The following is a 13,821-nucleotide window of genomic DNA, read 5'->3' as shown; positions in this document are numbered from 1 at the left end:
ACAAGCATGTATATGCATAGTGTGTGTGTATGTATGTGTATGTTTGTATAAAATTTCCCCTACCCATCCTAAAAAAAGTTATGAAAAATATTCAACCCAAAAAGCATTTCCTAAGTCCCTACCACCGTGCTATGTCTAGATATGGCAAATCCAAATAAATCAGTTAGTCCCTGCCCTCAAAATGTATTCATTCTATCAGACACATGTATTTTTTTTCTTCCAACCCAAGGTATTTGTGCATTGTTCACCCATGATTCTGTTGGTCACAATCACCTTGGACAAAGGAAAATTATTTTTTCTATTCAGAACAAAGAACTTAGAATCAGCACACAGACCCATTGTTGTGTAGATAATAAACCCATACATGGGATGTGTTTTCCAAGCTTCTGCTCTGCAGATTTCTGGAGATTTTAATGAAGTTGCTTCTGAATGTGTCTAGTGAGAAGAAAAGGCAATTTACATGAGAATGTATTCATATTCGTAGGCTGCTTGGTATAGCCAATTTACACTTGTAGGCTCAGGCTCTTAACAATGCAGGTTTAAAAATTAATCTTTCACTAACAGAACTGGAAAAGTTCTCCCGAGAATCCAGTATCTTCTACTGTGCCCAGTAAAGAGAATAAAGACATGATGTGCTTTTGTTTTTGTTTTTGGAAGTAGAATATCGTTAGTTCGCTTTCACTATCGGCAGTCAGTAGTAGGGGAAAAAAAAAAAAAAACAAATAGAAGCAGCAACTAGCTGAAATGTGTAAACACAGAGGTTGGGTTGATAAGGTCCAATTCCAACAAACTATTCTTCTTTAGAGCTGGATTTCAGTGAAAACTCTTTTTTTTTTTCAATTTTAGTTTAAATTTTTTAAATACCCAGAGTTCCCTGTCTACTCAAAGCTCTGATGCCATTCTAATTGGTATAGACCTCCTCTGTTTCTAACCAGGGCTAGTTCACCCTTTCTTAGGCCATCTAGTGTCCCCTCCACTCTTAGAGGCTCACCTAGTAATGACACATCCTTGATAGGCTTAGTCCACTGCAACTTGAGAGCCCTCAGCTTCCCCCATAGCAGTCATCACAGATGGATATAACCATATCTGACCAGAGATAGAAAAGTCAACATTTCTTAAGTCCCTACTATGTGCCAGGTACTGTGCTAAGCATTGTGAACCACTTGCTTTCATGTCTTGGGACTTCTGGACCATCCTGTGCTCTCTGGTGGATGTGCTTCATTTCTGCCTGGTCATATAGCAATTTCACGGCATGAACTTTTCCAAAAATCTGTTAAGAATATTTCAGACTCATTGTAAAGCAGATCAACCGTTTGTTTATAGAATTCCCTTCTAGTAAGCTCTTGTACAGGACCCGGTACACAGAAATTCGTTGTCTGTTAACGAAGTGATTGTGACCAATCCTTCATCTCAATTGACTTCAACAAGAATTTATTTTGCACCTACTGTGTGCTATGAGTACCTTCCAAGCAGCCCTTTAAAGACCTTTAAACTCTCAGTACCCCAGGCAAATATTTAACTCAAAGTTGTGAAGCAAGGAATGATCTGTTTCCCTGTACTGATGAATCCAGTCTTTTAAAATGATCCAGTCTTAAAAAAAAAAAAAAAAAAAAAAAAAAAAACTGCACCAGGGACTGTTGTATGTACTAGAGACAACAGACATAAAATTAAAAAGTTCCTGCCCTCATGTAGCGAACACTCTACTAGGGGAAACATAACAAGTACCCAGATAAATAGATAAAAAAATACAGAGTAAATGCACATCATTTGGGGATGCAGAATGCTATTGACCAAGATAGGACTACAGGAAACCACATAACTCTTGATTTCCTGTCTCTCCCTGCAGAATCTTCGAATGCTACTTTGTTGACCAATGCTGAAAAGATTGCCACCATTACCACCACACACACTCCTTCCCAACAAGGAGCCCAGGAGACCAGGTCAGCTTCTGTACATGTAGATGCACTTTATGTTCTACATTTATTTCTGGCCAGCCATTGATTGCCCTTGATTCTTTCCCAGTTTTCCCATGAGTTGCTCTTTTTTTCTCTCCCTCCCTCTCTCTTCATCCAACAGGAACAACGCTAAACCAAAGCAGGAATCACAGTTTGATTTCAAAGCCCCCCAAGCTGCACAGGTGAGCTCAGCTTCTTTCATTTGCTTCATTTACCTAGTACTCTGGCTTCTGATTCACTGAGGCTATTTTTGTGAGACACTCTTAAAACAGGGAAAATAACCCTTATAAAATAACTATTTATCTGCCATAAAACCTCAGATCTAGTTGTTTTAAAAATGAGGCTTAATACTCTGTTCTTAAAAAAAAAAAATTCCTTGCTATCCCTTTTTTTTTTTTTTTTTTTTTCATTTCCTGGGAGCAAAAGAACCCGAGCCAAATACAACCCCTAGACAAAAGAGCAAAGCTTTTAATAGCCAATGATAGAGCTCTTGGAAGGGTCTGTGACCCCAAAGTGCATTTGGCCAGGAGGAAATTAATTTGCCCATATTGAATGACCCAAGCACCAGACTTACAAAAGAAATATAATGTAAAAAGTGGGTCACTTAAAGATAGGATTAATTCTTAATCATAATTATTTTATTATATTTTTTATTTATTGATGTTCTACATGTTCTAGGCTATTAGTAAATTAATGAGCATATGAATGAATGACTAAAATGAATATGTCAATGACATGCATGAATGAATGAATGAATGAATGGCTAAAAATACTTGGGAGCACCTTAATTCGACATACAGACTTTAACAGTTCTTCTACTTCCACGTCTTTCAGCAGGACCAAGATTTCTACACTGTTGAACTGGAAAGAGGAGCCAAAGGATTTGGTTTCAGTCTTCGAGGTGGCAGAGAGTATAATATGGATCTCTATGTCTTGCGATTAGCTGAGGATGGTCCAGCAGAGAGATGTGGAAAGATGAGGGTAGGTATTAAAAGGATACTTACATTTGCAAACATTTTTTCTTTTTTATTTTTTTTTCCTTTTTTATTTTTTTGCAGAGAGATGAGAACTATAAATATAGAACATTGCCTACATCAAAAGATATGATTACCCTTTCAGTTGGTTTTGCTTAACTGTTTTTATTTGTTAACCAAAAAGTTCCATACTGCTAGTGGTGGGATGGCCTGTATCCAAAAAGTGCCAGGCCTGAAGTCAGAAAAACTCATCTTCATGAGTTTCAAATCTGGCCTCAGACATTTAACTATTTGTATGACTCTAGGCAAGTCACTTAACTCTGTTTGCTGTTTCCTCATGTGTAAAGTGAGCTGAAGAAGGAAATGGCAAACCATTCCAGTATTTTTGCCAAGAAAATCCTCACAAAGTTAAACATAACTAAAATGACTAAACAGCAACAAATAAAAGTCATTAATAAAACTTATCCTCTTGAAAAGTTATTTGCAAATCAACATAATTGTAAAACAATTTTACTATATCTAAAAATTTACCCCCTTTTTAAAGACAGATCAACTTTCTAAGAATCAAGAGGCCTATGGGATTTTCATAAGATCCTAGGATTCAGTTTTGGTGGAAAGCTGAGATGAGTTTCAAAGAAAGGGAATTCATTGATACAGTTGAAAGAAAAAAAAAATCTGCCCTAAAAGCAAGTAAAGAAGGAAGGATGCTGGGCCAAGGGACTGCAAAGAGGGACAAAGTTCTTTGTTCTGGTTGCACAAACTTCTTAAGTAGTCCCAAATTGAACTTGGACCAAACTACTGTAAAAAAAAAAAATACAACATAAGTATTTACACTATAGTTACATTATCTTAGAGATGATTATCTTGTAAGGACTTCATAATGTCATAACAAATAAACAGACAAAAAAGAGTGACTTGGATTTGTTCCATGTAACCACTTGCAACTGAAATGTGCTCTCCTTTAAAACAAAGTTATATAGGTTACATGTTTTAGACAGTATATAAATAGCTATATTTATATGTACATATTAATATATAGATAGATTTATTTACATATCTATACAATACATTGGCAGAAAATTACTAATTCACAAAATTTACATAAATATGTATATATAGTGTGTATGCATTTTTACATGTCTGTGGGCATAAATAGGGAGAAAGAGAAAGGAAAGAGGAAAAGTATGGAGGAGGAAGAGGAAAAAAGGGAAGAAAAAAGAGAGAAAGGAGGAGGGGGAGGGGAAGAAAAAGAAAGAGAAAGAAAAGGGAAAAAAAGCTAGATATTATCTCCAGTTTTAACTAGATCAAAGAATAATCAGCCATATAGATGATCTGTTCTGCTGTCCAATCAAACCCTTGGCATTTTCAGATATGTGATTAATCAACCCCCCTAAAAGAAATTCAAAATTGGTGTTTTTAAAAGAATTTCAGCCCTCAAAATTTCAAAGAATCATTGCATAAAAATTGTTGGTGACATTGAACAAGGAGCTGATTATAAATTTCTAGGAAAACTTCTTGAGTGTTTCCCTGATTCTAACCTATAATTCAGTACATTCTCTTACAAATTATTTTGGGGGTGGAGGAGAAAGAAGTGTGGAGAGGAACTACTTAGGAGAGAATATACTTAAAGCAGCATTGACACAAATTCACTCAAACTCTTGAGCAAGAAACCTTATCCATGTCATCCTCAACTAAAATAATACTTATAATATCTTCATAAACCTTACAGGACTATGCAAATGGTACTTTAATTTTGTTCTCAAGAGTCAATGTAGGAGGTGAAACCAAGTGAAGAGACAAAGGGTGGGGCACTATGGCTGTGTGCTTAAGTCACATTATATTTATCTGGTATGTGTTAGTGACCAGGGATGACTTTGATTTTCCCCCCATCCACAGATCATAGAAGTTTCTATAGAAAAATGTTTGAACAAAGCGATGTTATTGATATAAACTCCTTTTTTTGTGCTGAGATGTTTGACTCAGTTATAATTAAAACCTAATGAACTCCCTGCATATTTGCAAGGTTGTCATCAAAATAATGGGCGGATTGTCCTAAGCGTTCCAATAAGGTGTGGCTTCTAACTAGGGGAGATGCCCTAATTCATCTTTTTCCAAACCCTTTTTCCATTCCTTTTTGTAGTTCTCATAGTTTTTCCCCTAAATCAGATGAGTCATTCAGTGCAAGGTAGGATACTCTGTCACTTAGGATAGATTCCTACTCTGACACTTTGATTTTCTTCTTCTTCTTCTTTTTTTTTTTACTTGTTAGATTGGTGATGAAATCTTAGAAATCAATGGGGAAACCACAAAAAATATGAAGCATTCTCGGGCTATAGAACTGATTAAAAATGGTGGCCGCAGAGTTCGTCTATTTCTGAAACGAGGAGATGGCTCGGTACCGGAATATGGTGGGTCAAACTATGAAAACCTTCCTTTCTTCCCTGGCATCACTCCATGAATTTGTCTCCAGAGCCGCAGCGGGAAATTACTTTTGTTTTCCTTTCTCACCAGTGTCTTACCAACCTTTTTGCAACACGTGATTAATTGCCTCGCTTGTTCTGAAATCTCTGCACATTTCATCCTTTTTGCTTGCTTCCATGGACTGGGGCGGAGAGTTAGGCAAGCCCATCGTAGCCCCCTTTTCTGGTGATCAGAGAGAGAACATTTGGTCTAGACCAATCAAGAAAGAAGGAATGTTTGTTTGAACTGTGCCAAACTGTTTCTCAGTGGTTCCATTGCTAGCACAAAATGACATTGTTCTTTTAAAGAAGGAGGAAAGCAGGTTTCCTGAGGGATATGTTGAGGCACAAATACTTTTTTTTTTTTTTTTTTTTTTTGTCGTTGAATTTGTCTGTATTCAGAGACATGAAATTCTCAGCTCTTCTGAATCTCTGTATACAATCACTCCTTCTCTTCCCACCTAAATTCAGACCTTCTGAGCCCACTGTTGTCAAAAAAAAAAGTCTGTTAATATTTAGTCATATATTTTTGAATGATAAAGGATGAAACACATTTCCAGTGCTCATCATGGGGAAAAGATGCTACTCTACCTTTCCTGTAAGGAAAGCTAAATGATACATTATTATTCCTTTATCATAGCTAGAGACGCAAGTTGAATAGACAGCACTGAGTTCTGATGGGGAAAATATTGTATATTATGATAATTATGTCCTATTTATTTGAAATAATTGTTTAAAAAAAATTATGCCCTAGATGTAGGGCTCTTCCCAACCAAAGGTCTTCAAAGTTTCTATAGAAACTGTGATTGAAGGATACCCTTGAACTTGGCTGCCCCTTATTAGGGATACTAACTACTATTTAGACCTCCTTTCTGAAAGTCGCTCTGCACAATTCACAATTGAATTCTGGGACTTGCTGAGATGTTTGAATCAAGTGTCACTCGATATGATGGGGTTGCCCATTTGGAACACTCACCTTCCCAGTGGCGTATGCCATTTGGCACGAACACTCTGGGCCAAAAACAGGAGGTTCTGCTGAAGGCCCCTTTAGGAAATGACCCAATGGGACTCTGAATTCTAACTCAAGTGGAGGAATGTTTCCAACATTCCCAGGCGGTGGCTGGGCACACCTTTCTGCACTAAACCTCTTACCACTAGATTCAACGATGGCACTGAAACTGTGTGATATTCTGTCTTCCTCTTTGTCTTCCCTCTATGCTCCTCTTGTTTGGATGTACCATGTCGTTGGGGACCCATTGTAACCGCCCTGTACAGCTTCACATCTCAAAGTATATGTCTGTTGCACTGAGGATGAAAAAAAAAAAAAATCCAAGATTCACCAGTGTTCTTTGGGCTAAAAATAAAGATCATTAAATATGCAGTTTCAAAGGAAGAGTAAAATATACTGGGCTCATGCTGCTGTAACCATTTGCAAGTGTCATTTGGGCGTAAGCCCCTCAGCTCTATCAATGAGAGTCACAAGTGGGTTGGTTATGCTATGTTCCATTCCAATATTTTTCTTACTCGATTGGGGCCCACTCCTCTGTGAGGCTATTTTTGTAATGAGTTTTTTGTACTTAATTTCACCACCGTCGCGGTCTTCAGGGGGGGCGGATGGAACTCTGGGTTTTGTTTTGGTTTTTTGTTAATTGTCAATGCCTTTTCTATACCAGCCTGTGTCATTATTCTGGATGTTTAAAAAAAAAAATGGATGCATTCATTGTCTTGGGTTTTTGAGTCACCTTTTGGCTGTCTAATTATGCTACTATCATAATTGCTGTCTCTCCAGCCTTATTTGGGTGTCGCCTTAGACTGTCTGACTGGACAAATAAACTTTCTTTGCCCTAAGATAACCAAATGAAGATTTATTACTTTTTTTTTCTTTCACCTTTGTTATAGGGAATCTAAATGTTCAACTTTTCTCTCTCTCTCTTTCTCTTTTTCTGACTGTTCTTGGTGCTGGGCTCTCACTTCCTCAGCGATGATCCCTCCTAATATCGCTGCATGTATGAGAAATGACAAGCTCGGGGAGGCTTGCTTCTACCTTATGGGCCATAACCAAACTACGGTTTGTAGCCAAGTCAATCCTAGGTGTTTCTGTGCTGTGGCCTAATTCCCTCATTGCTTCCGCTTTGCTCTATACTGATATGTATGGCAATTCATTCTGAGCGCTCCCCTGCCTTCTTTAAATTGTAAGTACATGACCTAACCTATTCAAGCTTTGATCTAGCTGCCTGTCAAAGTAAGTAGGTGACCAAGATCACAATAAAACTTTGGAGGCCATCTGGTTTGATCTGGACCTGAATAAGTATCCCTTCCCACCTAGAAAAAGTTCGATGGCACAGTATTTAAAGGGCCAGAGCTGGAATCAAGAAAACCTAAGTCAAAATCCAGCCTTAGACATTTAGCAAGTTGTTAATCTCAATGTTTTTCAGTTTTCTCATCTGAAAAATGGGGATGATATTCATAGCTGCCTCCTAGAGTTGTTAAGAGGATAAACAACATTTGTAAAGCATTTTATAAACCTTGAAGTGAATATGAATTCTATTTTCACATGCTATATAGCATAAGAATGCCAACTATTATTATTGTTATCATTTTTTTAAAAATCATCCCCATCTTCTCTAGCTAATGACCATACAGCTAGCACTTTCCAAAAGGAAACTTGTGTTCTTGAGGCAGCCCATTCCACTTTTAGACACTGGTTATTTTTTGTTATATTAACACTCAAAAATTGGCTTCTCTGCTAATCTACCCATTGCTTCTAGTTTCTCCTCATTGGGGTCAAACATAATTAGTTACCTGAGTGGCTTTTAAGGCCCCCTCCAATGTTTATCCTATAACCCTACTAAGATATTATGTATAGCTTCACAGATTTAGAGTTGGAAGAAGCCTTAGAGATTATTGCAACCTTAGGCACATCCCTTATCTCTCTGGCCCTTAGTTTTCTAATCTATAAAATGGAGAAGGGGACATGATCAGATGGCCTCTAAGGTCTCTTGGGGTCCTAAACCCATGATCCTCATTATAATCCCTCTTGTTAGGGGAAAGCCCTTTGGTACTTAAAGGCAGTCAGTTATAATGGGCTCTCCATCCCCTAAAGAAAGAGGAAGAATAAGAAAACTCTTTTTGTACGAATACAGAATTGTGATGGGAAACCCAAAGCTCATAGCCTTGGATAAAAAAAAAAAAATGTCTCTCCCTTTCTAACAACTACATTTTAAATGAATCTATTTTGCATCTGCCCCACAGTAGTTGCCTCCCTGTGATGGTGAATGAATGAAGCTTTTTTATCCTGATGCAGGTACCTTAAATAGGATTTGGGGAAAAGTGAGGAAATGAGATTATGGATCATACAACAGGCAGTTTGGCTCCAGGCCTCTCTAATTTGTAATCATCATCAAGGTGGCTAACTGAACTTCTGCCCCAAACTTGAAACTCTAGTGGAAGTGGAGGATGGGGTGGAACAGGCTGACAGTTCACGAAGGGCCTTGAGTGATAATGTGGACAGTGATACCTTATGAGAGAGATTTGCTGAGAACATCTGCATTTCACTTTTTCTCTGCAACTGCCATGATGATTTACTATGGTAGAAGAAATCATCCATGAGCATCTGTCTCAAATGGTGGTTTGTGCATGCGTGTGTGTGTGTGTATGCATGTGTGTGTGTAATTTACATTTAGATAAACTTCATTGTATTATTTAGAATTACAGGAAGTTAGCTATAAAGAATTGTGGGATGTCATTTAAAATGTCTTGGTGCCATTTCAGATGACTCATTTAAGGATCCTCATGGTCAAACCCCTTAACAGTAGTAAGAAGAATAGAATTTGAGCTATTAGAAAATCATTTGCACATTTTTCATAAGAGTTCTTATTGCCTTCATAATCAAAAACTCTGCGAGGCAGGCCTTATGGGTAAGGTTATACCTGTATATAGCTGTGTTATACATTATAACCATGGAAACATAGGATCAGAAGGGTTCATTCATTTACCCATAATAGTATCATGCAGAGTACTAGCTCTTGTAGATTGAACCTTAATTATATTTAGTACAAGAGGAACTGAAAGCATTTTCTGGTCTCAGAACTGACCAGAAACAATTATTCTTCCATGTGACTCCACTCCCCTATACCATCTCCCTTCCTTACTCCCTCCCCACCAAAAAACACCTCTTTTCAAAAGGACAAATATTTAAAGGAAAAGAAATATCTTCAATTTTGTCCAGTTGATGCTCTAGTCAGGATCCAATGCCCTTCAGAAACTGAAATCATTGACCGATACTGTAATTATTGAAATGATTCATGGCCAGGCAAGTTTGTAGATATTGGGAACAAAGGGGACAATAATAAGTAGTTTCAGAGCATCCCAAGTACTAATCAATAATTCCCTGTATTTGTAGTTACAGTGAAATTAACAAAGCTTGAGTTGGCTTCCATTACTGACTGTCTTAATGGTTGTTTGTTTTTGTCATTAATGGAGTCTGAAATGTAGTGAATGGTGTCTGGAGCTAAAGGACTCTTGTACCAAACTCTTACTTTCATTTCTTCCAGACCCCAGCAGCGACAGGAACGGCCCCCCCACAAGTCCACAAAATGTACCGGAAGTGAAAAGCGGGCCATCCGATCGGCGACAACACCCATCATTGGAGTCCAGTTATCCACCAGATCTTCACAAATCATCACAACATGGGGAAAAGCGGGCATATGTCAAAGACCCAAAAAGCAGCAGAGAGTATAGCAGACAACTCAATGAGCACCACACTTGGAATGGAATTTCTAAAAGACCTGACGGGGCCGGAGCAGGGAGGCCAAAGGAACGGACACCAGAAGGAAGGAAAGAAACCCATCAAGAGAGGATGGTGATCAACGGACCAAAAAAGAAAACACCCGAGAAGAGGAGAGAGGGAACAAGGAGTGCTGACAATACTTTGGAACGGAGAGAACGGCACGAGAGGAGGCGAGAGCTTTCTCCTAGTAAGAAAAGAGAATGGTCGCCAAGCCACAGAAAAGATGGCTCCCCCAACAGACGGAGACGATCCTTGGAAAGACTCTTGGATCAAAGGAAATCTCCAGAACGAAGAAAAGAGTACTCGCCTGAGAGGAGGGCCAAGTCCTCTGACCGACGGAGAGAGCGGTCGCCGGAGAGGAGGCGAGCACGGTCGCCGGACAGAAGGAGAGAGCGGTCACCTGAGAAGAAAAACCGAGATGACAAGATGAGTCATAAAGAAAGGGAGGGCCCCAATCAGAAGGCAGAGATGAACAGAAGCTCCAAACACCCCCCTGAGCAGAGAAGGAGACCTTTTAAAGAATGCAGCACTGACCTCAGTATCTGAGCCTTTTAGGATCATGTTCCAGCCTTTACAGGGTTAAAGATTTTAAGAGGGTAACAAATTATTTAGTTTCTTATGTAACAAAGCATCCAATATCTGATGATCTTAAAGAATAGCAACAAACATTTTATGCAGATGAAACATATAAGAAAAATATATGAAAGTGTTGTGCCTGATGTATCATATTAAAGAAAGTATTTTTAAATGTATACTTTTTTGGAAAATTATTTGCCAAATGCTGGCCCTAAAGGATATAAATTCTGTTTCTACATATGATTTTGAGTTATGGATGATCCTCCTTGACTGGGCAGCCTTTCCCTCTCATAGTCAAATGGGGCAGTCAGTAATTCCTCTAGGGAAGGAAGTTTATTGATTACATTTAATTATTTGGATTCAGACTGTTATTTAGTGATTTCCTGCTATACTGTATCTGGGAGTTTCGAAAAGAAATGGGGAAAGGGGGGAGGGGTTGTAAAAGCATTAATCCAGTAGGAGCTGAGGACACTTCCTGAAGAAATAGAAAGCTATCCTCAAAATGAATTAACTATTTGGAGAGACTACTATTATGATGAAGGATATTTATATGAAGACTAAGCAGAGATTTACTTGATTCTTGACTTAGCGCTGGTTCAACCAACAGTTTGTATCTTTCCTGTCTGGTAAGGAGATAACAGAACAAGAGCCAGGGCTGCCACACCCGTGACGCAAGTGTAGACCACCAAGCTCATTAAGAATCCTCAACACCTACTAAGGTCGCATTAAGGCAGCGCCACCACAGTTCAGCTCAACGACTAGAAGCAATTGGACCAAATGCCAATCTTGTGTTGTATCATCATCTTAGAAATAGGATAGCAACCAGAAAACGGGAGTCCATACACGGTATAATGGAGGCATTTGAAATCCCCCAATATACAGTGGGTGTGTTCATTCCATAAACCAGTAGACATTCTTTGCCAGAATTTTTAAGGGACTTGGGGAGGGGAGAAGGACAAATTTTGGAATTTATTTTATTTTACTGTTTAATTCTTTCTGAGACAAGCAGGATATGCCTTGTGAATGCAAGAAAAAAATATTTCCCAGGATGACCAAAGAAGCCACTGGGGGAAAGTTCACCCAGTCTGGTTGGGAAGCTCCCGCTCTGGTTAACTTTGTTGCTTGAAAAGCTCTGGACAGCAGAACAAAATGCAAGAGTATTTTTGTTTGTTTATTTGTTTTGTTTTGTTTTTTGGGGGGGTGTTGTTTTTTCTAATTTTCATTTCTTTTTTTCGACTTGTAATTTTTCAAGATGCAAGTAGTGTGGTGACGTCTGCTATGGCCGTGGTTTACGGCTGGAATGAATTACTGCCTAGCTGAGCCAAAACATTCATTCCCTTTGGACCACTCGAGTAAACTGCTGCTTGTGGCGTGTTGGTGTGTCCATGGTCTACTGTTTCACATCTTCCATACAGACACCAAGCATTGCGAGTCTATCACTGTTGTTCCCGTGGTACTGTAAAAAAAAATGAAAAAAAAATATTTAAAAAAAACCAACAACAAAACAAACCAAGATGGCCAATCATTGTGTGTACAGAATTTAAATTGTAATTAATAGAGCCTGTTGAAACACAAAACTGTTGCCTTTTTTTCTTGTATAAAAGAGAATTTATGACAAAATTTAGCTGTGAGGAATGTGATTAAGTGTTTATATTTCTGAAAATGAAGCAAATCGATTCATGGGGATATATTTTAATGTACACTGAATCAGGTATGTAAAGCTGTTTTCAAAGGGGAGCCTCTATAAGTGATTCTCAAGCTTTCATTTATCCCATCACGGTGGGCCTGCCTGTGGAATATTAAGCCCTCGAACCCATCCTCTGTTCTTCGCTCATCCCTTCTTGCTGTGTGCTATTGGCGTAATGCTCTTTTTTGGTGTTGATGAAAAGCAGTATGTGGGGGCCAATCTTTTTATAAAACACTATGCATATATAAATATAACATTGTTCATAGCTTTATTTGACTTTTGGGTTTATATGTGGCGTGAGTCAAAAGTAGATGGAGATATAATACTCAAAGCCAGCTACTTTCTTTGAAAGAGACACAATGTATGTTATGACATAGAAGGAGAAAGCCTGTGAAAGCTATTTTTATTATTAAATAAAATTGTTTTTCCATAAAAAGCATCCATCCAACTTTAATAGTCAGATTCAGGGAAAATAATCCTGAATAATGCTGTTCTTGTCCAGTTTATTTGGGTTTTTTCTCCCCAATGCAAGAAATTGGATTCTACCTAAGGCCCCGCCACTAGGAGTTGATTCCTGATTTCTGGCCAAATACATGATGTGAAATGCCTGCTATCTCCAGGTTAGCTCAATATTTGTCTCTCATCAAGGTAGAACTTTGAGTAGATTCCAAAGTGAACCTGATTTAGGATAACTGATTATCAGAGGTGAGATTTAGAATTATAATCTATATGCAACCAACTGAGGTCGGTCAAACATCTCTGAAGACTTGGGGTATGACAACTCAGTCTTTATCCCTCAATTTGAATTTTCCCTTGGAAGCACTGTATAATATGAGGACTATGCATAAAGTTAAAGGAATCAGTTTTCTTTGAACTGCTGTACTTGCCATTGGGTACTTCTTCCTGGTTCACTGCTCTAGCTAGCACAGAAGTCAACGTCTTGATGGGAGGCGACTGATGAGTATATTTTGTATGTTTAAAATCGAATCATTTAGATTTATCCCTACTCCCCCTCCACTACACAATCAATGCCTGGAAGAATGTTAGGGTGAAAACCAGACACCCTACTTGTATTTTTTAAGTTTGAGTCTTTTGTGAAAGATTTTTTTAATGCATTTTTACTGTAAAAAAAAAAAAATACACGGAAAATGTATGCATTCCATAACAATTACTGCTTCTGAATTTGTATTATTGTTGTCTCTAATTTTTCGCCTCAACTTTTCTGAATCCATCTGGGTCAAGTCTTCAGCTGGGAACTAGCCAGTCCAGTACTTGTGTCAAACTAGCTAAGGCATCAGTTTCTCACAAGGCTAAATGACTACCATACCAATTCCATGCCATCTGCCAAGAGCAAGAGGAATGAATTGAACCACAAAATTTC

At 38.3% G+C, this 13,821-nt stretch overlaps 1 protein-coding gene across 14 annotated transcripts in view; it reads left to right on the top strand.

Annotated features, from left to right (window-relative positions):
* Positions 1-13,608, top strand: part of MAGI1 (membrane associated guanylate kinase, WW and PDZ domain containing 1) — a 702,436-nt gene extending 688,828 nt beyond the window's left edge. For 7 of the 14 annotated variants that reach the window (XM_051980369.1, XM_051980307.1, XM_051980360.1 and 4 more), the window contains 5 exons: positions 1,847-1,940; positions 2,077-2,137; positions 2,790-2,936; positions 5,199-5,337; positions 9,942-13,608. In XM_051980369.1, coding sequence (XP_051836329.1) covers positions 1,847-1,940; positions 2,077-2,137; positions 2,790-2,936; positions 5,199-5,337; positions 9,942-10,723 — 1,223 coding nt within the window. In that variant the 3' untranslated portion in view covers positions 10,724-13,608. Of the gene's footprint in view, positions 1-1,846; positions 1,941-2,076; positions 2,138-2,789; positions 2,937-5,198; positions 5,338-7,367; positions 7,457-9,941 lie in introns of all 14 variants that reach the window. The other 7 variants (XM_051980312.1, XM_051980336.1, XM_051980299.1 and 4 more) reach the window with 3 other exon arrangements.
* The last annotated feature ends 213 nt before the right edge of the window (positions 13,609-13,821 follow it).

Source organism: Antechinus flavipes, chromosome 1, assembly GCF_016432865.1.
Source record: "Antechinus flavipes isolate AdamAnt ecotype Samford, QLD, Australia chromosome 1, AdamAnt_v2, whole genome shotgun sequence".
NCBI classification, from domain to species: domain Eukaryota; kingdom Metazoa; phylum Chordata; class Mammalia; order Dasyuromorphia; family Dasyuridae; genus Antechinus; species Antechinus flavipes.
The sequence above is the reverse complement of the archived record's forward strand: the minus strand, read 5'-3'. Positions and strand labels throughout refer to the sequence as shown.